Source organism: Bos grunniens, chromosome 17 (assembly GCF_055505025.1).
Source record: "Bos grunniens cultivar Pamir isolate PY7600 chromosome 17, Bosgru_T2T1.0, whole genome shotgun sequence".
NCBI lineage: Eukaryota > Metazoa > Chordata > Mammalia > Artiodactyla > Bovidae > Bos > Bos grunniens.
The window spans coordinates 48431798-48454099 of NC_141181.1; the positions used below are offsets into that span (position 1 = coordinate 48431798).

Here is a 22302-nt window from a genome sequence, read left to right on the forward strand (position 1 = left end):
AAAGAACAAAACACATAGACTTCATTTTTTGCGCTCACAGCTTTGGCTAACACACCAAGCATCTCTCATCCACAGGAGGATATAGGGCTTTTTGCCCACAGTGAGCTTCATGCATCTTTTCTTAGAGCCCCTGATTTGACAAAAGGGCCCATAAAATTAAAGTCATGAAACAGCTTCTTTTTCTTTTTCTTTTTTTTTTTTAATGCCTGTTTAAATTTTTATTTATTTATTTTTGACTGTGCTTGGTCTTTGTTGCCACACCGGCTTTTCTCTAGTTGTGGCACATAGGCTCAGTAGTGAACTTTAAAGTTCGGTGCCCGAACTTTAGAGCACAGGCTCAATAGTTGTGGTACACAGGCTTAGTTGCTCCAATGCATATGGGATTTTCCTGGATCAGGGATCGAACTGTGTCTCCTGCATTGGCAGGCAGATCCTTAACCACTGGACCACCAGGGAAGTCCCAGCTTCTTTTTCTGAAAGCAAGTCTTCTCAGTATTTTCTTGCTCCCTCTGTCTCTCAGTCTCTCTGTTTCTCAGCTTACCTCTGGCAGTTCAGCCTCATTCAGAATTGAAAGGCTTAAAAGTGAAAAGCTAGGACTTCCCGGATGGTCCATAGTTAAGAATCCACCTTCCATTGCAAGGCACATAGGTTTGATCCCTGATCTGTGAAGATTCCACCTGCCTCAGGGCGACTAAGCCCAAGCCCCATGACAAAGATCCAGTGCAGCCAAAATAAAATTTAAAAATAAAATATTTACACTTATAAAAGCATCAAAAAGAATAAAATATTTAAAGAAAGAAAATGCCTAAGATTCAAGACTCGGCAGCCCTGAAGATGAAATGTCAGTGATCAGGACAAATGACAGTAAAACTACCTGGGCTGGTTCCATTCCACTTTCCAATCAGATTTCAGTACTCCCACTATTGGCGGACATTTAGGAGGACCACCCACTCCACTCAGAAATGGACCCGGGCCCACATTTCCCTCCAAGTCACTGACCATCGCCTGGATGCCGAGCTCCCCGTGAGCCTCCCTGGCCCCCTTGTTGCCTCACCAGGAAGATCAAGGAGCCATCATCAGCAATCCTTTCTAAGATGTTTGAACAACCTAGTCATTTCTGCATTTGCTTTCTTCATGCCCCTCCAAGTGCTGGAAGGAGGTTTACATCGTTTAAAAAAAAAAAAAAACAGACCACAACAGAGCATCCAGGCAAGAGTGATGCCTGTACCGAGGCAGGAGGCAGCTGGGAGGTGACTTGGGTTGAATCTGGTCTTTTCCACTTTCCAGCCATGCGTCCTTTGTGTGTGTGTGTGTGTCAGTCATGTCTGACTCTTTGTGACCCCATGCAGAAGCCCACCAGGCTCCTCTGTCCATGGAATTTCCCACGCAAGAATACTGGAATGGATTGACATTTCCTACTCCAGGGGATCTTATCAATCCAGGGATCGAACCTGCGTCTCTTGCATCTCCTGCATCTCCTGCATTAGCAGACAAATTCTTTACAACTAGCGCCACCTGGGAAGTGTCCTTAAGAAAAGGTACTTAATTCTTGGACCTGTGAAATGACAGTAATGGCCCCACCTCCTGGGTTCTTGTGACTGACTAGTAACTGGAACCATATGTGGGAGGTGGTCACCTGCTGGGCTGGGCACATATTAGGTTAGGTGCTCAGTAAACCAAGGGCTTCACTCCAGTTCATATCTTGCTCCAAGTTCAACCAGCCAAGCCCCGAGCAAGGAAGACACCCTCATGGCCTCTGGTTCTGTCCTCCTCTCCCTCTCAGTGTCCATCTCTTGTGGCTTCTGGGAAAAATGACCACAAATCTGATGACTTAAAATTACACATGTGAGACTTCCCTGGTGGTCCAGGGGTTAAGACTTCACCACTCAATGTAGGATATACAGGTTCGATCCCTGGTCAGGGAGTTGGGATGCCATATGCCTGGTGGCCAGAGGGGTAAAAAAGGAAGCCATATTGCAACAAATTCAGTAAAGATTTTTAAAATGGTCCACATCAAAAAATCTTGGGGAAAAAAGCCATGGAGAGGAACTTCCCTGGTGGTTCAGTGGTTAAGATTCTGCACTTCCACTGTAGGGGGTGTGGATTCAATCCCTGATTGGGGGACTAAGATCCCGCAAGTCAAAAATAAATAAATAAAAGTTTCTTGAAAACCACACACGTGTATTCTCCCACACGTTCTGAGAGAAGAAACCCTTCATCAGCTTCACAAGGTGTCAGCAGGGCTGCACTCCCCCTGAACCCTGAAACTCTAGAGGAGAGAACAGTCCCTGACTCCCCAAGTTCCTCGAGATGCTTTCTTTGGGCTCCTTGACCCTTTCCTCCATCCACAAAACTGGCCATGTAGCATCTTGCTTTGGCGACACACAGCCTTCCTCCGCCCGAGGTTCTCAAATCTCCCTCTGCTTCTTTCCTATAAGGACACTCAGATTACATTTAGGGACCACCTGGATAATCTCGGACTACCTGCTCATCTCAAGACCCTTAATGTCATCAAACCCGTGAAGTCACTTTTGCCAAATAAACTAATGCACCAGTTCCAGAAGTTAGGACTTGGTATCGTTGAGGGCCATCATTCATCCTATCGCACAACTCCGGAGCTTTGCCCCAAGTCTTGTTTAGGACGAGCATGGGCTCCCCTGCAGAGCTGGGACACAAAGATGAGGGGACAAGGTGCTTTGAACTTGGCTCTTCTCTCAAACGTGGGCAGAGAGGAGCCGTCCCATACACCAGCACGAGGTGAGAATGTGGATTCCAAAACCAGACCCCAGGGCTGATTCATGGCTGCTCCTGCCCAGCAGGGGACTGTGGTCAAACTCCTCTACTCTCAGTTTCCTCATCTGGAATATGGGACTAACACCCGTCTCGGAGTTGTTCTGAGGATGAAATGATCTAACCTGTGCCTGGATGTGTTAATACGCAGTTTGTTCCTCCTTCAGACAAACCAGGAAGTCATCACTGGGCAAAGAGATGCGATGTGATGGGACGGGATGGGATGGGTGGTATATAACATGCAAGTAACTCTGCAGGTACGGCTCCATCACCTAAGAGCAATCTCCCAGAGGAGGTGCAGCATAAATTATCAGCAGAACACCTGCAGCCAGTGGGGATGACCTCAACTAGTCAAAGAGCTCGAAGGAGAGGTGGGTGGGGCCCATGGTATCTGTCATTGTAGCCTCTGCTGTATCAGAAAGCAAAAACCAGTATCCAGGAAATCCCATGGCAGCCCAGTGGTTGGGACTCTGCGCTTGCACTGCCAAGCACGCGGTTCGATCCCTGATCCGGAATTAAGATCCCACAAGCCATGTGGTGTGGCCAAAAAAAAAGCAGCGTCCACTTACTTCTCATGGTCGTGACCCCAAAAGAGCTATGGCACTTCAGTTTTCTCCTCTGCTTTCTCTTGCTGTTCCTGTGTTGTTGCTGTTCAGTCACTAAGTCATGTCTGACTCTTTGTGACTCCATTGACTGCAGCATGCTAGGCTTCCCTGTCCTTCACTATCTCCCTGAGTTTGCTCAAACTCATGTCCATTTAGTCAGTGATGCCATCCAACCAACTCATCCTCTGTTGCCCACTTCTCTTGCCCTCAATCTTTTCGAGCATCAGAGTCTTTTCCAGTTAGTCAGCTCTTCACATCAGGTGGCCAAAGTATTGGAGCTTCAGCTTCAGCATCAGTTCTTCCAATGAATATTCAGGGTTGATTTCCCTAAGGATTGACTGGTTTGATCTCCTTGCCGTCCAAGGGACTCTCAAGAGTCTTCTCCACTACCACTTTGCGGTGTGATAAAAACTCACTCATGGGTCCCCTACCACTCTCTCTCTTCTTCCAGGTTTCTGACAGATGTGACTACATCTTTGTCAATGGGAAGGAAATGAAGGGCAAGGTGGGCGTGGTGGTGAACTTCACCTTCCAGCACCTGAACACTCCTCTGGAGATGACGGTATGGGTGCCCCGGTTGCCCCTGCAGATCGAGATCTCGGACACTGAGCTCAACCAGATCAAGGGCTGGAGAGTCCCCATCGTCTCCAACAAGAGGTGGGTGTGCTGATCAGGCTCCACAGCAGAAACCCAGGTCAAGTATGCTTAGCCTAAAGGTGGAAATTTACAGGATAGCTAACTTCAGGCATGTCTCATTCCAGGGGTTCAGGGGTAGCCTAGGGGTGTGTGTCTCTATCCCCTTCTCAGCTCCAATTTGCTTTATATCAGCTTCATTCCCTATCAAGTTTTGCTCCTGCGGTTCCAAACTTCTAGTCTACCTTCTTTGTGACTCTGAAAAAAGTACATCCTCTCTTCCCCAATAATTCCTACTAGAGACTTGGAGTTAAGTGTTATTCTTACTTGGGTTGTGTGTCCATGCCTGATCTAATCACTGTAGACGAGGAGGAGGAGAAGGGGGGTAGACAGAATACACTGATTGACCAGCTAGGCTGGAGCCAGAGGAACTAAAGAAAGAAGGTCAACCCTGCCTAAACCAAGGGATCAATATCAGGAGAAGGGAGAATTGATCTGGGAGGACCCAAGCCATAGAGGTTCACTAGAGACCTGTCTGAACAGATGCTGCCTGACCTGGGCAGTCTCTTTGTGCCCCAGCCCAGAAACTCTGAGATTACTTTCCCTTGGGGAGATGAAGTCCAAAGCTTGTCATCTGTGTGCCTAGTGCATCACTCTGATGGTGTTTGATGGAATGACAAGTCTGCACTATCCACATGAGGCAAATAAGTGGGCATCAGATAAAAAGAGAATTTTGTTCAGAGAACTTTATCATCTCAGAGAGACCCATGCTCAAAGAATCACATACAAGTGACTTGTAGAAAGTGCAGAATTAGACAAGGAAATATTCCTGGAGTCTGGGTACTCAACAGAGAGGAGAAAATTGGTACTTACGTGAGGGATAGCTTTCACATTCTTACCCTTGGAAGTCCACCCCTTTGAGTTCTTGTGGCCCCTGGGAGAGGGCATGACTTCAGGAATGGAGGTTTGGGTTCCATGTGCAATTGGAAGATGGTTTCAGACACGATCTTTTTCTTAACCACAGGGGTTTCTAATGTTGAGTTGGAAGAATGGAATTCAGCATGGTTATTGATGCTGCTGAGGGGAGGCAGTTGCAGGGAGGGACTCACCAAAGAATTGGGGACTTCCCTCATGATCCAGTGATTAAGATGCCATGTTTCCAATGCAGGGGGTGCAGATTCAATCCCTGGTTGGGGAACTAAGATCCCACATGCTGTTTGGCTGAAAAAAGGGAAAAAGAAAGACCTGGCTGAGTCTCTTTATGGACAGTGCAGATGCTGTCACAACTTTTCAGCTACAGAACTATTTCAAGGAATCAACAGCTGGTTTGATGGCGATTGTGATGGTGCTGGGAAGGGCTGAGAGAGTGCCTAAGGCATCAGATGATGAGGGAACAACTAACATCTGCTTCCTGGCCACCATCCTTGTTCTTTCAACATTTATCGTCACCAAACACCTTGAGTGAAACGCTCACTTTCCTTGTGTATTGGTTTATAGGGCTACACTGGTCATCCAGAGCCTTATTGTATTGACTACCGTGACATGATATAATGGCTTATCCCAAAACCAAGTGGCTTAAAGGAAAAACCTGTCATCTCACAGTTCTGCATCAAGAACCCAGGCAAGGCTTGGGTCTCTCTCAGGCTGCCATCCAGTTGTCAGTCAGAGCTGTGGTCTCATCATGAGGCTCGGTGGGGATGGACCTGCAACTGAGCTCATATGGTTGCTGGCCAGTCTTAGCTCCTCACAGGCTATTGAGCTGAGGGCCACAGTTCCTCACTGGCTGTTGGCCAGAGGCTGCTCAGTTTCTAGCTGTGGGATGTCCTCAGAGAGCTTCCCACAGCATGGCAGCTGGCTTCATCAGGGCAAGCAAGAGAGAAGAACCAAGGAAAGAGAGCCAAACAAGAAAGTATCTTAAAATCTGATTTTGAAAGTGACATCCTGTAACTTCTGCTGTTACCATCAGTTCAGTTCAGTTCAGTCGGTCAGTCGTGTCCGACTCTTTGCGACCCCATGAATTGCAGCAGGCCAGGCCTCCCTGTCCATCACCATCTCCCGGAGTTCACTCAGACTCACGTCCACCAAGTCAGTGATGCCATCCAGCCATCTCATCCTCTGTTGTCCCCTTCTCCTCTTGCCCCCAATCCCTCCCAGCATCAGAGTCTTTTCCAATGAGTCAACTCTTCGCATGAGGTGGCCAAAGTACTGGAGTTTCAGCTTTAGCATCAGTCCTTCCAAAGAAATCCCAGGGCTGATCTCCTTAAGAATGGACTGGTTGGACCTCCTTGCAGTCCAAGGGACTCTCAAGAGTCTTCTCCAACACCACAGTTCAAAAGCATCAATTCTTCAGCACTCAGCTTTCTTCACAGTCCACCTCTCACATCCACACATGACCACTGGAAAAACCATATCCTTGACTAGATGGACCTTTGTTGGCAAAGTAATGTCTCTGCTTTTCAATATGACCAACGGTCATAACTTTCCTTCCAAGGAATAAGCGTCTTTCAATTTCATGGCTGCAATCACCATCTGCAGTGATTTTGGAGCCCCAAAAAATAAAGTTTGACACTGTTTCCACTGTTTCCCCATCTATTTCCCATGAAGTCATGGGACCGGATGCCATGATCTTCATTTTCTGAATGTTGAGCTTTAAGCCAACTTTTTCACTCTCCTCTTTCACTTTCATCAAGAGGCTTTTTAGTTCCTCTTCACTTTCTGCCATAAGGGTGTGTCATCTGCATATCTGAGGTTATTGATATTTCTCACGGCAATCTTGATTCCAGCTGTGCTTCTTCCAGCCCAGCGTTTCTCATGATGTACTCTACATAGAAGTTAAATAAGCAGGGTGACAATATACAGCCTTGATGTACTCCTTTTCCTATTTGGAACCAGTCTGTTGTTCCATGTCCAGTTCTAACTGTTGCTTCCTGACCTGCATACAAATTTCTCAAGAGGCAGGTCAGGTGGTCTGGTATTCCCATCTCTTTCAGAATTTTCTTCAGTGTATTATGATCCACACAGTCAAAGGCTTTGGCATAGTCAATAAAGCAGAAATAGATGTTTTTCTGGAACTCTCTTGCTTTTTGCATGATCCAGCGGATGTTGGCAATTTGATCTCTGGTTCCTCTGCCTTTTCTAAAACCAGCTTGAACATCTGGAAGTTCATGGTTCACCTATTGCTGAAGCCTGGCTTGGAGAATTTTGAGCATTACTTTACTAGCGTGTGAGATGAGTGCAATTGTGCGGTAGTTTGAGCATTCTTTGGCATTGCCTTTCTTTGGGATTGGAATGGAAACTGACCTTTTCCAGTCCTGTGGCCACTGCTGAGTTTTCCAAATGTGCTGGCATATTGAGTGCAGCACTTTCACAGCATCATCTTTCAGAATTTGGAATAGCTCAACTGGAATTCTATCACCTCCACTAGCTTTGTTCGTAGTGATGCTTTCTAAGGCCCACTTGACTTCACACTCCAGGATGTCTGGCTCTAGGTGAGTGATCACATCATTGTGATTATTTGGGTCATGAAGATCTTTTTTTGTACAGTTCTTCTGTGTATTCTTTCCACCTTTTCTTAGTATCTTCTGCTTCTGTAAGGTCCATACCATTTCTGTCCTTTATCGAGCCCATCTTTGCATGAAATGTTCCCTTGGTATCTCTAATTTTCTTGAAGAAATCTCCAGTCTTTCCCATTCTGTTGTTTTCCTCTATTTTTTTGCATTGATAGCTGAGGAAGGCTTTCTTATCTCTTCTTGCTGTTCTTTGGAACTCTGCATTCAGATGTTTATATCTTTCCTTTTCTCCTTTGCTTTTTGCTTCTCTTCTTTTCACAGCTATTTGTAAGGCCTCCCCAGACAGCCATTTTGCTTTTTTGCATTTCTTTTCCATGGCATGGCCTTGATCCCTGTCTCCTGTACAACGTCATGAACCTCAGTCCATAGTTCATCAGGCACTCTATCTATCAGATCTAGTCCCTTAAATCTATTTCTCACTTCCACTATATAATCATAAAGGATCTGATTTAGGTCATACCTGAATAGTCTAGTGGTTTTCCCTACTTTCTTCAATTTAAGTCTGAATTTGGCAGTAAGGAGTTCATGGTCTGAGCCACAGTCAGCTCCTGGTCTTGTTTTTGTTGACTGTATAGAGCTTCTCCATCTTTGGCTGCAAAGAATATAATCAATCTGATTCCGGTGTTGACGCTCTGGTGATGTCCATGTGTAGAGTCTTCTCTTGTGTTGTTGGAAGAGGGTGTTTGCTATGACCAGTGTATTTTCTTGGCAAAACTCAATTAGTTATCTTACTTCAGGAGAAATTTATTAGGTCCAGCCCACACTCAAGGAGAAGGGGATTTCACAAAATGAATACTAGGAGGTGAGGGGGGTTTAGGGACAACTTAGACCTCTGCTGGCCACTCCAGTCCATTCTGACTGGTCAGTACTCGGGCCATGTTGTTTAGTTGCTAAGTCGCATCCAACTCTTAGTGACTCATGGACTGTAGCCATGTGAGGCTCCTCTGTCCATGGGATTTCCCAGGCAAGAATACCAGAGTGTGCTGTCATTTCCTTCTCCAGGGGATCTTCCCCACCCAGGGATCTAATCTGTGTCTCCTGCATTGGCAGATGGGTTCTTTACAGCCAAGCCACTAGGGAGGCCTGTACTCAGGCCGTAAGTGTGGGTGGGTGCTCAGTCGCAACTCTTTGTGACCCCATGGACTGTAGCCCACAAGCCTCCTCTGTCCATGGGATTCTCCAGGCAAGAATACTGGAACAGGTTGCCATGCCCTCCTCCAAGGGATCTTACCGACCCAGAGATCAAACCCAAGTCTCCTGCATTTCCTGCATTGCAGGCGAATTCTTTACTGCTGAGCCACTGGGGAAGCCCGTCCTCAGGCCATAGCAGTGGTCAAATATTCTGCCCAAATATCCTGCCCAACCCCGGCTATGAACTCCGTAACAGCAGGACTTACACCCACTCACCTTTGCAGCTCCTGCCATGTTTCACACCCAGCCCCCTCGTTGACCCAACAAATCAGCATCTGTTAAACTGAACCGCCCCTTTGACAGGCCAGCTCAGGACAGCGAGGAGGAGGATGAAGACGAGAAGAGGAACAGGGGCTGCACGCTCCAATACCAGCATGCCATGGTGCGGGTCTTGACTCAGTTTGTGGTGGAAGCGGCTGAGCCTGGGGGGCAGCTGGCCCACCTTCTGGGCTCCGATTGGCAGGTGGACATCACGGAGCTGGTAAATGACTTCATGCAGGTGGAGGAGCCCCGGATCGCTAAGCTGCAAGGGGGACAAGTCCTGATTGGCCAGGAACTGGGGATGACCACCATTCAGGTAAGACAGCTCAGATGAGAACTCTGTTATTTGTCTCTTACACTAATATCCAGTCTTTAAATTGAAGTACAGTTGATTTACAATATTGTGTTAGTTTCAGGTGTGCAACAAAGTGATTCAGTTATACATACATATGTATCTATTCTTTTTGAGATTCTTTTCCCTTATAGATTATTATATGATGTTGAATACAGCTCCCTGTGCTGCACAGTAGGTCCCTGTTGTTTTTCAACTTTATATATAGTAGTGTGTAGTAGTAAGTACATATGTATGTGTCATATTTCAGATTCCACATATGAATATCATGTTATTTGTCTTTCTCTATCTGGCTTAGTTCACTTAGTTTGATAATGTCTAGATTGTCCGTGTTGCTGCAAATGGCATTATTCCATTCTTTTCTATGGCTGAGTAGTATTCCACTGCATACATGTACCACATCTCCTTTATCCACTGATTTGTCAGTTGACAGTTAGGTTGTTTCCATGCCCTGGCTACTGCAAATAGTGCAGCAATTAACATAGAGGTATATTTATTTTTTCAAATTAGAGTTTTCTCTAGATGTTTGCCCAGGAGTGCTATCCGTGGATCATTAGGTAACTATTTGGCAATGCCCATTTTCAGAGTGAGTAGGTTGAAAGGAACTGTCAAGTAAATAACATGAATGGTATAATAATGTTACAAGTCTTTAAATTCCTCACATATTCCTTTCATTTGAGCAACACTGGCCTGACTTCTTGGGTTGAATCATGTCTGAAACTTCAAGACATTACTTGTCTGTAAGACACAGTGGACATTACCATCTTGGGACAAAAGCTCTAGAAATAGAGCCACTATATATATGATCCAGCAATTGTACTTCTGGGCATATATCTGGAAAAGACAAAAACTCTAATTCGAAAAGATACATGCATCCCAGTGTTCATAGCAGCACTATTTACATAGCCAAGATATGGAAGCAACCCAGGTGTCCATCAACAGAAGAATGGGTAAAGAAGATGTATATATATACACATACACACACATATATACTGGAATATTACTCAGACATTAAAAAGAACAAAATCATGCCAGTTGCAACAACAATTAGCATAGTAAATGGAGTAAGCCAGTCAGAGAAGGACAAATATCATGTGATATTAAGTTCATTTGTACATCTAAAAAAATGATACAAATGAACTTATTTACAGAACAGAAACAGCCTCACAGACATAGAAAACAAACTTATGGTTATTAAAGGGGAAAGGTAGATGGAGGAATAAATTAGGAATCTGAGGTTAAAATATGCACACTACATATATAAAATAGACAATCAGCAAAGACCTACTGTACAGCACAGGGACCTCTACTCAATACTCTGTAAGAACCTATGTGGGAAAAGAATCTGAAAAAGAATAGATATATGTGTATGTATAACTGAATCACTTTGTTGTACACCTGAAACTAACACAACATTGTAAATCAACTCTACCCCAATATAAAATACAAATTTTTAATTTTTAAATTAAAAACAAAATTTGAAAAGCCCTCGAGATGAACTAACCTCATTAGAATTCGGGGCGTGGCCAGCAGCTTCTCACTCTGTCAGTCTACCTCACTGACCCTTGTCACCTGAAAGCTTTGCATCCTGCCGTGATGCTCAGCTGCATTCACCAGGCCACAGCTCCCACACATTCCAGAAATGTGCGGAAGGAAGGAACACAGTAATTGTGACTCCACCAGTCTTGTGAGCACCTCCTGCTGGGAATGGATGGGGTAGACCAGTGTGCAGAATGGGAGTTTTGAAGCAAACCCTTTCACAAGACATGGTTCTCGAGGGCCACTCGGGTTTAGTCATTTTCCTCCTGTCTGAGACCAAATAATATTCCTCAGTGGCTGCCCCATTTGTAGGAGAGGCGATCATCCTCTTAAGCAACAAGTGAGGTTTCTAAAGTATTTGGGCATTGCAAAGACTTATAAGTGAAACTATATTGGATTGTGGAAAATTTAAATCACTCTGGGAAATGGGCTTGAATTTAAAAGAGATCATTTTTGAACCCATTATTAACAAATGACTTAATTAACCATGGGACTTCTCATTAAAATAGATTTATTGCAGCTGTCAGTTGGGGCATATATTATAAAATATTCAGACAGCCTATTGAAACAAAATGTTTTTATTTATATGATCAAGAAAATGTAATTTGGCTGTTAACCCTATATTTTTTGAGAATGTTTTATAACTTTCCTTTTAGATATTCTTATGAAACCACTTGCAAATGATATAATTTAATAAAGTACTTCTGCCACTGGAAAAAAATAGTGAAAATAAAAGAGATCATTTTATCAAGGAGGAAAATAGATTGCTTTGAATTGGGACCCAGGAGTCACATGTTCCAATGCTCTCTGAAAGCTGAGAAGGAGCCATCAGTGAGAAAATTAGGATGGGTATCAGATGAAAGACAATGACTGATTTGGAACCTAAATGTGAGGAGCACAATACGGAGTGGTGAGGAGTGTGATGAAGAGGCTGCTATTCCTCTCCAAAAGCTGCCAAAGGGCAAATGGGAGCCCAGCATGGAGAGATATTGCCAGTTTTCCAGAACAGCTAGAAAGCTATCGTTAATATGAAATCCTCTATTTTTTAAGGATGGCCATTCATCCCATTTTAAAGTACTACATCAAACAAAACATACCTGCCCCATGGACAAGTGCTTGCAATCTTCACAGCAGACTTTTGCTCAAAAGATCTAAATTCCTTATTACTCAGCTATTAAAAAGAATGCATTTGAATCAGCTCTAATGAGGTGGATGAAACTGGAGCCTATTATACAGAGTGAAGTAAGTCAGAAAGAAAAACACCAATACAGTATATTAAGCATATATATGGAATTTAGAAAGAGGGTAACGATGACCCTATATGCGAGACAGCAAAAGAGACACAGATGTAAAGAACAGATTTTTGGACTCTGTGGGAGAGGGCGAGGGTGGGATGATTTGAGAGAATAGCACTGAAACATGTATATTACCATATGTGAAATAGATGGCCAATCCAGGTTTGATGCATGAGACAGGATGCTCAGGGCTGGTGCACTGGGATGACCCTGAGGGATGGGATGGGAAGGGAGGTGGGAGGGAGGTTCAGGATGGGGAACACATGTACACCCGTGGCTGATTCATGTCTATGTATGGCAAAAACCACTACAATATTGTAAAGTAATTAACCGCCAATTAAAATAAATAAATAAATTTTTTAAAAAAGATCTAAATTCCTGCAGTTGACGCACTCATCTGTCTATCTCTCTCCCTCCCCCGCATGGAGCATCCTTTACACCAAAGTGGGGGCTTTCTGAAACCACAGAGAGCTATGTCATTTCTGCCTTTCAGATCCTGTCGCCTCTGTCAGATGCTATCTTGGCCGAGAAGACGGTCACCGTGCTGGACGAGAAGGTGACAATCACAGACCTTGGGGTCCAGCTGGTGACGGGACTGTCCCTCTCCCTGCAACTCAGCCCAGGGAGCAACAGAGCCATCTTCGCCACCGCGGTGGCTCAAGAACTTCTGCAAAGGCCTAAACAGGTGTGGGAGTGGGAACGGCACACCGTGAGGAGGGGTCACCTATTGGGGAGGTCACACGACTGGGAGAGTCACACACCAGGGTGAAACCCTATGTGTCTCGGAGCCGCATGGCGGGCTTGGGTCACACACCAGTGGGTTTATTCATTGAGTGGGGTCCTGCCCTGAGCAGGTCACACACACACATCAAGTGAGGTCACACACCAGCTGAGGTCACACAGCAGGTGAGGTTGCCCATCTGGTGGAGTCACCAGTTTGGGGGGGTCCCACAAAAGAGTGGGCTTGCACATTGGGTGTTCCTCAGTTGTTGTTATTTTTTTTTAATTTTATTGGACTATAGTTGATTTGCAATGTTGTGTTAGTTTCAGGTGTACAGAAGAGTCGATCAGCTATACATATACATATACCTACTCTTTTCTTTAGTTTAGATTCTTTCCCCATATAGGTCACTACAGAGTGCTGAGTAGGGCTCCTTGTGCTGTACAATAGGTCCTTGTTAGTCTTGAAAAGGGTTTGTGAAGGAGTCACTGCTCAGCCTCAGGCTTCCTACCCCCTAAATGGAGATGCTGAACAACAAGGTTGCCATGCGTGATGGATTCTAGGCAGAATCCAGGGGCTCAATGCAGGCTCTACATCCCACTGGACATCGCATTTGCTGTTTCTCCACATCATGATGGTCCTGGCTCTTCACCCCACTGACCTCCCCGAGCAGTGGGGTGAAGGCAAGGGCAGGAACAGACCCTAAGGAGGTGTCCAAACTCCTGTAAAGTCCCTGCCCCTCTATGATGGGGCCACAGGTCTGGGGGGTCAGAAGGAGAATGGAGGAGTTGCTTCCACATTTATTGTTTAGCTCCGACCAGAAGTAACAAACTGCTGGTTACGTTGTACGTGGAGTTCTTTCTCTTTACTGGAAAACAGCATGTGCTAATAGAATGGGTGTGTGTGCTGGGTGTGTTTTCTGTGTGTTGTGCACATGTTGTGTGTATTGTGCAGCGCATGTTTGTGTGTTGATGCCACAGTTTCCAAACAAACAGGGCACTTGAAAATGTTATCTGATCTCCTCCCTCATCAGAGGTGGAGAAACATTATTTCTTAGAGAGAACCTGGATTGTGAGTCTCAGGAGCCTTGTTTACCAAACACCCAAGGATGATGGTCTCAGGCTGCTGATTCTCTGTGCCCCATGAGACAGACCGTCCTCCCGAGGGGATGCTGGAAGGCCTCCAGTCCTTGTGGGGAGTTTTCAGGCAATTTGCCTTGTCAATCAAGAGCCCTTTTCCCAGCAGCTCTATGCTCAGCAGGTGCGTTACGACTTGAGCCCCCTTGTGCACCCACTGAGGCTGTGACTACGTTCAGGCAGGGAGGTGGGCTAAGCCAGACCTTCCCCTGGAAGCACAGAGTCAGTCTTGCAGTTTCCCCAGCCCATATCCATCACTGAATGCTCCTCCATCAGGCGTTAGCTAATTGCTTGCCCTTTCACTCTGGTCTCTGTGTGCAAGGCTTTGGACTACAAAGCACTCGAAAGTGGGTGAGCTCAGAAACAGATATGAATTCTTGCCAAAGGCAAACCTCCCTCTTCTCAGGGCACAATGCCAGCCAGGACACAAATTCCAGGTAGCAAAGGAGAAATAACCTGAGGCTTCTTCCTGTCTTCCTGGGGCGATCCAATCAGATGACGGCCAGTGAGGAGTTAAGGAAGCGATAAGACACAGTTAGAATAAGGCCACAGAGCTGATCCATTCCCCACAAGCAGAGCAAGCCATGTGACCCTGAGGTTTGGTCTGTGCTTGGTTTGGGTGGAGCTTGGCCTCTGCCTGCAACTTGGCTCTGACATTTCAGTTTCAAGAAATCCAGTGTGCATTTGACTTTCCTGCTGTGATTTCATGGCCAATCGGAAGACCCTAGTAGAGGACTTCTCTAGTGATCCAGTGGCTAAGATTTTGTGCTCCCAGTGCAGGGGGGCGGGGTTTGACCTCTGGTCAGGGAACTAGATCCCACATGCTACAACTAAGAAGTTCACATGCCCCAACTAAGAGCTGGCACAGCTTAAAAGAAAAATTGACCCTGTAAACCAGGGTTATGCCCAGTGGCTTTTGCACTGGCTCCTGGTGGTGTTTTCCACCCAGCAGCCAGTCCAAGCCAATGTCTAACAAGGTCAGGATTTACCGACTGAGTGGAAGCAGGAGCAGAAGCCCCCAGTCTCATGTGAGAAGCTTCCTTCTCACTTCCAAAGACCAGATACCACCAGGAAAACTTAATCTGTTGTGGTTTGGGGTGCCTTGGTTTCAAGAAAGAGAAATCCACTCAAGCAAGTTGAAATAACACTGGATTTACTACAAGGTTAGCAAGGCTTTTGTGAAAGTGTTAGTCGCTCAGTCGTGTCTGATTCTTTGCAACTCCATGGACTGTATAACCTGCCAGGCTCCTCTGTCCATGGAATTCTTCAGGCAAGAACACTGGAGTAGGTAGCCATTTCCTTCTCCAGGGGATCTTCCCGACCCAGGGATCAAACCCACGTCTTCCTCATTGCAGACATATCCTCCATGGTCTGAGCCACCAGGGAAGCCCAGCTATAAGAACTTGGTGAAACGGGTTCAGCAGTTTTTCTCATATCCATTATCTCATTAGATAAATGCTGAGCCCAGACATTTGTTTGTACTCGATCCATTGTAGTTGCTCCAAAGTGAGGCTTCATTCCCCAGTTTCATACAAGCTCCCACTCATCTGCCCACAGCTAAGTGCTTCAGTCCTGTCTTTCTTATTTCAAACTGGAGGGGGAGATGCTGGCCAGCTCAGAGCTGCTGAGATGAATGGCTCTGACCAGCCATTCTCCGGGTTAGGTCAGCTATGGCCAGGTGGGCAGGGGCATAAGCCTCTTGGGGCTGAGCACCCCTCTGGGCTTGGGATGCAGCAGCTTCTCCAGGAGACAGGAGGAAGCGGGAGCAACGGGCCTGCCAGTTCGCTGTCAAGGCCAATGACATCTTCACTGAATTGGAAGGCCTGGAGATTATCTCATCTCTTATGATCTCCCTGGTCAGACTAGTCCCTAGGAAATCAGATCTAAAGCAACAAAGTAAAAAGAAAAGAAATTGAGATATACACAAACCTTGGCCCTGGCTACTCTTTGGTCTCCCAGTTTCCCCCAATGGGTGGGTTGGAGGATGGATGGGAGTACAAAAATTCTCCCAATAGAGAGCTTCCTAACTTTAATCTTCACCCCAACCCCTCTCCCTGCCTGGAGAGCATTACCCCTCACCTCCAAGCCGGGACTGTGTCTGCAAGCCAATACAAGCCTATCCTTAGATGCTTGTGTGGCAGGACCCGAAACAACTAAAGCCTAAAGCCAGACCTCTGAGGCGCCCTTGTGTAGATCAAGGGCTTTCATCTGTGTTGTGAGTAATGTTCAGAGACTGGGTATTAAAGCAGCTTAAAAGTAATGTAATAAATATGTTTCATTTAAATGTGTAACACTTGTGAATGACCCACTAGCCAGTAAATCTCCTTTGACATGCAATCTATTATTGTGCAGAAGTAGATCTTCCAGCGAAGGGGAAAAAAAAAATCTTTCTTTCAACACCTCGGGAAAGAAAGCAAATCTTATTAGGAGGTGTTTATTCCTGGTCGTGTTTCGTGGTTGTCATTTTACTGTTGTGGGTTTTCTTTAGCTTCTCTTGTCTTTACAAGAATTCATTCTATTTTATACCTTTTGTGCTTCTTACTTCTATACTGTGTAACAGGTTTCCCTTTGTTCTTGTAACATTCTCTTTGCTACAGAGTGTCTTTGTGTGCAATGAGCTTTGGGACCCAATTTTTTTACCTTAGTTTTTAATTGGAGTATAATTGCTTTACAATGTTAATGTTGTGTTAGTTTCTGCTGTACAACTACATGAATCAGCTATAAGTATACATATATTCCCTCCCTCTGGGACTGCCCCCCCGCCCCTCCCCACTCCATCCCGTCCCTTTAGGTCATCACAGAGCCCCGAGCTGAGCTCCCTGTGCTATATAGCAGCTTCCCAGCAGCTGTCTGTCTTACATGTGGTAGTGTGTATATGTGAACACTACTCTTTCAGTTTGTTCCACCCTCCCCTTCCCCCTCTCTGTCCATCTTTGATGAGCTTACTTATTCTTTTCAACAGGAAGCAGCCATCAGTTGCTGGGTCCAATTCAGTGATGGCTCCGTCACCCCCTTGGATATTTACGATGCAAAAGACTTCTCCCTGATGGCCACATCCCTGGATGAGAAGGTGGTCTCCATCCACCAAGACCCCAAATTCAAGTGGCCTATAATCGCCGCTGAAGCTGAAGGACAGGGGGCCCTGGTGAAGGTCGAAATGGTCATTTGCGAATCGTGCCAGAAATCCAAGCGGAAGAGCGTGCTGGCTGTGGGGACAGCCAATATCAAAGTGAAGTTTGGCCAAAACGATGCCACCCCCAACACCAGTGACAGCAGACACACAGGGGCAGGAGGTCGCCTGGATAATAACATCAGTGACAGAAGACCCAAAAAGCCCTTGCAGGAATGGGGGAGTCAGGAGGGAGAGTACTACAGCAGTTCCTCCATAGGCCTCATGGAAGGCAGGGGCTCCACAACGGAGAGGTCCACCTTCCAGAAGAACAGGGGCCAGGAAAGTCTTCTGGATGATGGCAGCCATTTGCAGACCATCTCCATCGACCTCACCAGCTTCCCAGCCCAGGTGGACCTGCCCAGAAGCCACGGGGAGACAGAGGAGAACGACCCCCAGTCCTCCAAAGGGCTGAGCGACCTGGAGATCGGAATGTATGCCCTGCTGGGGGTCTTCTGCCTGGCCATTTTGGTCTTCCTCATCAATTGCGTGACCTTTGCATTAAAGTACAGGCACAAACAGGTCCCCTTCGAAGAACAGGAAGGGATGACTCACTCCCACGACTGGGTCGGCCTGAGCCACCGGACGGAACTGCTGGAGAACCAGCTCCACTTTGCCTCCTCCCAAGAGGAGCAGATCACCGCCATCGACAGGGGCATGGATTTCGAAGAGAGTAAGTATCTGCTCTGCACAGACTCCCAAAAGAGCATCAACGGGCAGCTGTTCAGATCTTCAGGACCCACCCTCATGGACGGGAAAGATCAGAAAAGCGAGCCCCCAACGTCCCCTACCTCAAAAAGGAAAAGAGTCAAATTCACCACTTTCGCCACCCTCTCTCCAGAGGATGGATGCCCTGCTGTGAACTCCCTAGCGGCCAGCAGGGAGGATACCGTGAACTGGGTCGGCCAGGATCTGGACCCTGGGGGAGGCCAAGAGTCACATGGCTACAGGGAAGGATTACGTGAAGATGTGTAAACTGGGCATTCGCAGACATTGGTTCTCACTCACCTTTCGGCCTTTAACTTGGGGATTCGGGGCAACGGGGACCGCAGTGGGGGGAATGAAAAGACAAGGGGGACTTCCCCGGCAGTCCAATGGTTTAGGACTCAACACTTCCACTGTAGGGGGCGTGGGTTTGATCCCTGGTCAGGAAACTAAGGTCCCCCATGCCTCCAGGCGTGGCAAAAAAAAAAAAAAGGGACACGATCAGGCTGACACTATCCACAGAGCCCCAGAAAACGACCCTGGATCCCCCAGGGAGGCCCCGAGTTGGAATCAATGTCCACATTCCAGGGTCCGATGTCTCAGTCGATGAAAAGAGGTTTATCACTCATGGCGAGATTTTTTTTCAACTTGGAAGAAAAATGAGTTCTGAGTCACTGAGCTTCCGACAGCCTCCAGGAAAAAACTGTCCCTCACTTGCCATCTCTCTTTCTTTAATCGAAGCAATTTGGATACAGCCAAAGCCACATGGCTGCAATATTCAATGTTGCGGACCACAGGAAAAAAAGGAGACTCAGGTTGGGCGGGCTGGATGGGAGGAAGTGCGTCATGGAAACTCACCTGGCTGTGAGCCTGAGCAGAAGCGGAGTCTAGCGCCGCCTAGAGTCAGCTCTTGGGAAGTATGATTTCCAATTATCTCCCACAGGCTGGGTCAGGGTAAACCCCGGTTATTGACAAACCAAGGCAATCATTGACAAGGGGTTGAAAGGGAACAAGAGGGCAAACAGGTCACCAATACCTTTGTAACTAGATGTCAAGAACAAACACCCAGGAAACTAAACCCTCTGAGCCATTCGGAGCATCCCTTTATTGGTAAACTAGGGATCCTGGGCATAGAGTTTCAATCAGGTTCAAAGAACCAGGCTTTTTTTTTTTTTTTAAGCAAATTTATTCTGTTCACATTTGTACCCTTCCTTGCATCGCCACCTTTGCAAAAGTCATTAATCACTCGTGGGCAGTGGGGACCCATGTCACTGTTTGCTGAGCCTCTTCCACCGTGGCCTCTGTGTCAATCAGTCTACACTGAAGCCCCATGGGGCCAACTTCACACGTGTCTTGCTTTGAAAAGGCTAGTCTTTGGGGGTCAGCAGTGCTCACAAGGAATACAACACCCAAGGATGCTCATTCTCCTGGCTTTTCTGGAAAGAAGGGAGGGATGGTCTGTGATGGGTCTTGCGACAGTCCCATCTGGTCTGCTGCCCAAGGCTGCTGAGATAAATCTGGGCATGCCCATAGAGGGGTACAGGGTGAGGAGAGTTGAGATTCAGTGTGTGTGACGAGGGTTGGGCAGGAAATCTGGCCCCCCTCACATGTGGGGGGAACATGAGGCTGCTGCTTCTTCACCTTGGAGGGATAGAGGGACCCATGGTACCTGCCTATGGGGCAGAGAGCTGGGTTATTCGAGCATTGGGTTCTAAGGTCAATTTCTCTTTCTCTGTCTCTCTGTCTCTATGTCTCTCTGAACCTATCTCTCTGCTTCCTCTCTCTCTGTGTCTCAGTCTCTCTCTGTGCATATAACTGAATTCTCCTGAGATCAAGTGTGTAATTCCACCAGTTCATCCTCTCAACCTCAGCACTCTCTCTAAAACTAAGGTGCTGTCCATTTGCCCTAACACTGAGAGTCCAGGAGCCATCAGCCACCTGCTCCTGTCCCCAAGTTGACTTACATTGTCTGGCTGGGTGACTAAATGGTCACCCTTTTTCAATGATAATCCTTTGCTTTCAGTAACCCACTCCTGTTCCTTTCAGCCTTTCCCTCGTTTTCATACCGCTGTCGATGCCCCCTCTCCAATCCGTCTGCGTGCAGAATGTATTGTAGATTATAAGAATGTAATATATATTTATAAACTTACCGACTGTAAATATAAAGTTTGCCTTCTGCGGCTTATGGCTGTCCTTTGTCTTTCTACGCACTCACACCACCCCCTTCCCCGCCCCAGTGGCTGGCATCCTCAGCAAATGACCCTCCAAAGCTGCAGCTTTGGGTAAATGAAAATGCAGATGGAAAGATCCCAGCAACAATCCAATTACACGCTTACATCGTGTAATGCCGCTCTCCGCATCGAGGCGATGTTGACACATGATGACAAAGTACATTGTGTACTAAGCATCTCTCCTTCAGGACCTGAAAGGATTTGCAAATCAATCACACATGCAATTCTCTGCTAAAAGCCTGCTGACTGATGGCGGTAAGTGAGAACCACGGCAGGCAAGCGTGTATCCCAGCCTCCCTTTGGGCTGGAGGGAGGGAACGAATGGGCTCTGTCATTTCTTTAGATCGCTCTTGTACGTTCAGAGGTCAATTTCCTGAAGGATGTATATGCCCACGGTGACTGTGGGCTGGGTTTCTTGTTGTTGTTTTTTTAAGGTTGATTTTTCAGGGAATTTCCTCGTGGCCCCGTGGTTAGGAATCCACCTTCCAGTGCGGGGGACTTGGGGTCGGCATCTGCTCGGGGAACTAAGATCCCATGTGTCGCAGGGCCACTAAGCCTGTATGCCACAACTACTGAACTCTTGCACCTCAACTAGAGAGAAGTGTGCCTGCCAGAGTGAAGATCCCAAGTGCTGCAACTAAGACCTCATGTAGCCAAATAAATAATTTTTTAAAGGTTGATTTTCAGATTCCTCTGATAATCAGTTGCAGTCCCAAGATGATTCCACAGAAGAAGAAGTTGCATGAAATCTTTGTCTTCATGCAAGCAATGTCAAGTGATGTACCATTCTTTTATTCAACTGGTATTTATTGAGCACCTACTATATGCTAGTTGTCGTTCAGTTGCTCAGTCATGTCCAGCTCTTTGCGACCCCCATAGACTGCAGCACACCAGGCTTCCCTGTCCTTCACCATCTCCCAGAGCTTTCTCAAACTCATGTCCATTGAGTTGGTGATGCCATCCAACCATCTCATCCTCTGTCACCCCCTTCTCCTCCTGCTCTCAATCTTTCCCAGCATCAGGGTCTTTTCCAATGAGTCGGCTCTTCGCATTAGGTGGCCAAAGTTTTGGAACTTCAACTTCAGCATCAGTCCTTCCAATGAATAGTCAAGGTGGATTTCCTTTAGGAATGACTGGTTTGATCTCCTTGCAGGCCAAGGATGAGTGGTAAATAGACCCATGCCTACTCTCAAAGACCTCTAGTGTGGGGTGGAGGAGATTAACAACAATGTAATTTTCAGATCATCATACATTATATGAAGGATAATAAAATAGGTTATGGTATAGAAAAAGACTGGGTCAATGCTTAAGACTTTGGCCATTGCACCTAAAAAAAAATCTGAATTTCTGTCTTCTCTCGAAAATTTCAGACTCTGGTGAGATGGGTCTTAGAATCCACCTTGGCCCTAATTGGACATCCTGAATTTACTGCTGTGGCCTCCAGGCAGGACACCCCCACACCCCTGCAGGTTCCTCCACACCCAGATTGTCTCTCTGACCCAGAGGGCAAATTTCATTTGCCATCTATTTCACCATTTTTCTTCTAATAAGGAAATATTTCTCCCCAGCTGTGTCTCTACCCAGAAGTGCTGAAAACAAAAATAAATGGAGGGAGCTGTGTGTTCTCTAGACAAAATTAGGAGAAGTATATTCTTATGTTAAAGAGAGTACCCTCGGTGTCTGGTAGGAAAATAGAGATTGTTGTCTTTAGGGATCCCCAGTCTCAGAGGTCTAATGCCTGATGATCTAAAATGGAACTGACAATAATAATAGAAAAGTCAGTAAATGTTAATGCGCCTGACACATCCCCAAACCATCCCCACCCCTTCGACGGAAAAATGTCTTCCTCGAAACCGGTCCCTAGAGGCAACGCACTCCAGTACTGTTGCCTTGAAAATCCCATGGATGGAGGAGCCTAGTAGCCTGCAGTCCATGGGGTCGCGAAGAGTCGGACACGACTGAGCGACTTCACTTTCACTTTTTACCTTCATGCATTGGAGAAGGAAATGGCAACCCACTCCAGTGTTCTTGCCTGGAGAATCCCAGGGACACGGGAGCCTGGTGGGCTGCCGTCTATGGGGTTGCACAGAGTCGGACACGACTGA

General features: G+C 46.5%; 1 protein-coding gene across 1 annotated transcript in view; it reads left to right on the forward strand.

Moving 5' to 3' along the window:
- The window catches only part of TMEM132D (transmembrane protein 132D), an 896163-nt gene extending 876014 nt beyond the window's left edge, over positions 1-20149 (forward strand). Inside the window, exons 6-9 of the mRNA XM_086345974.1 lie at positions 3847-4052; positions 9092-9365; positions 12729-12920; positions 17055-20149. Of these exons, the coding sequence (XP_086202100.1) occupies positions 3847-4052; positions 9092-9365; positions 12729-12920; positions 17055-18236 (1854 nt within the window). The 3' untranslated portion in view covers positions 18237-20149. The remainder of the gene's footprint in view (positions 1-3846; positions 4053-9091; positions 9366-12728; positions 12921-17054) is intronic.
- The last annotated feature ends 2153 nt before the right edge of the window (positions 20150-22302 follow it).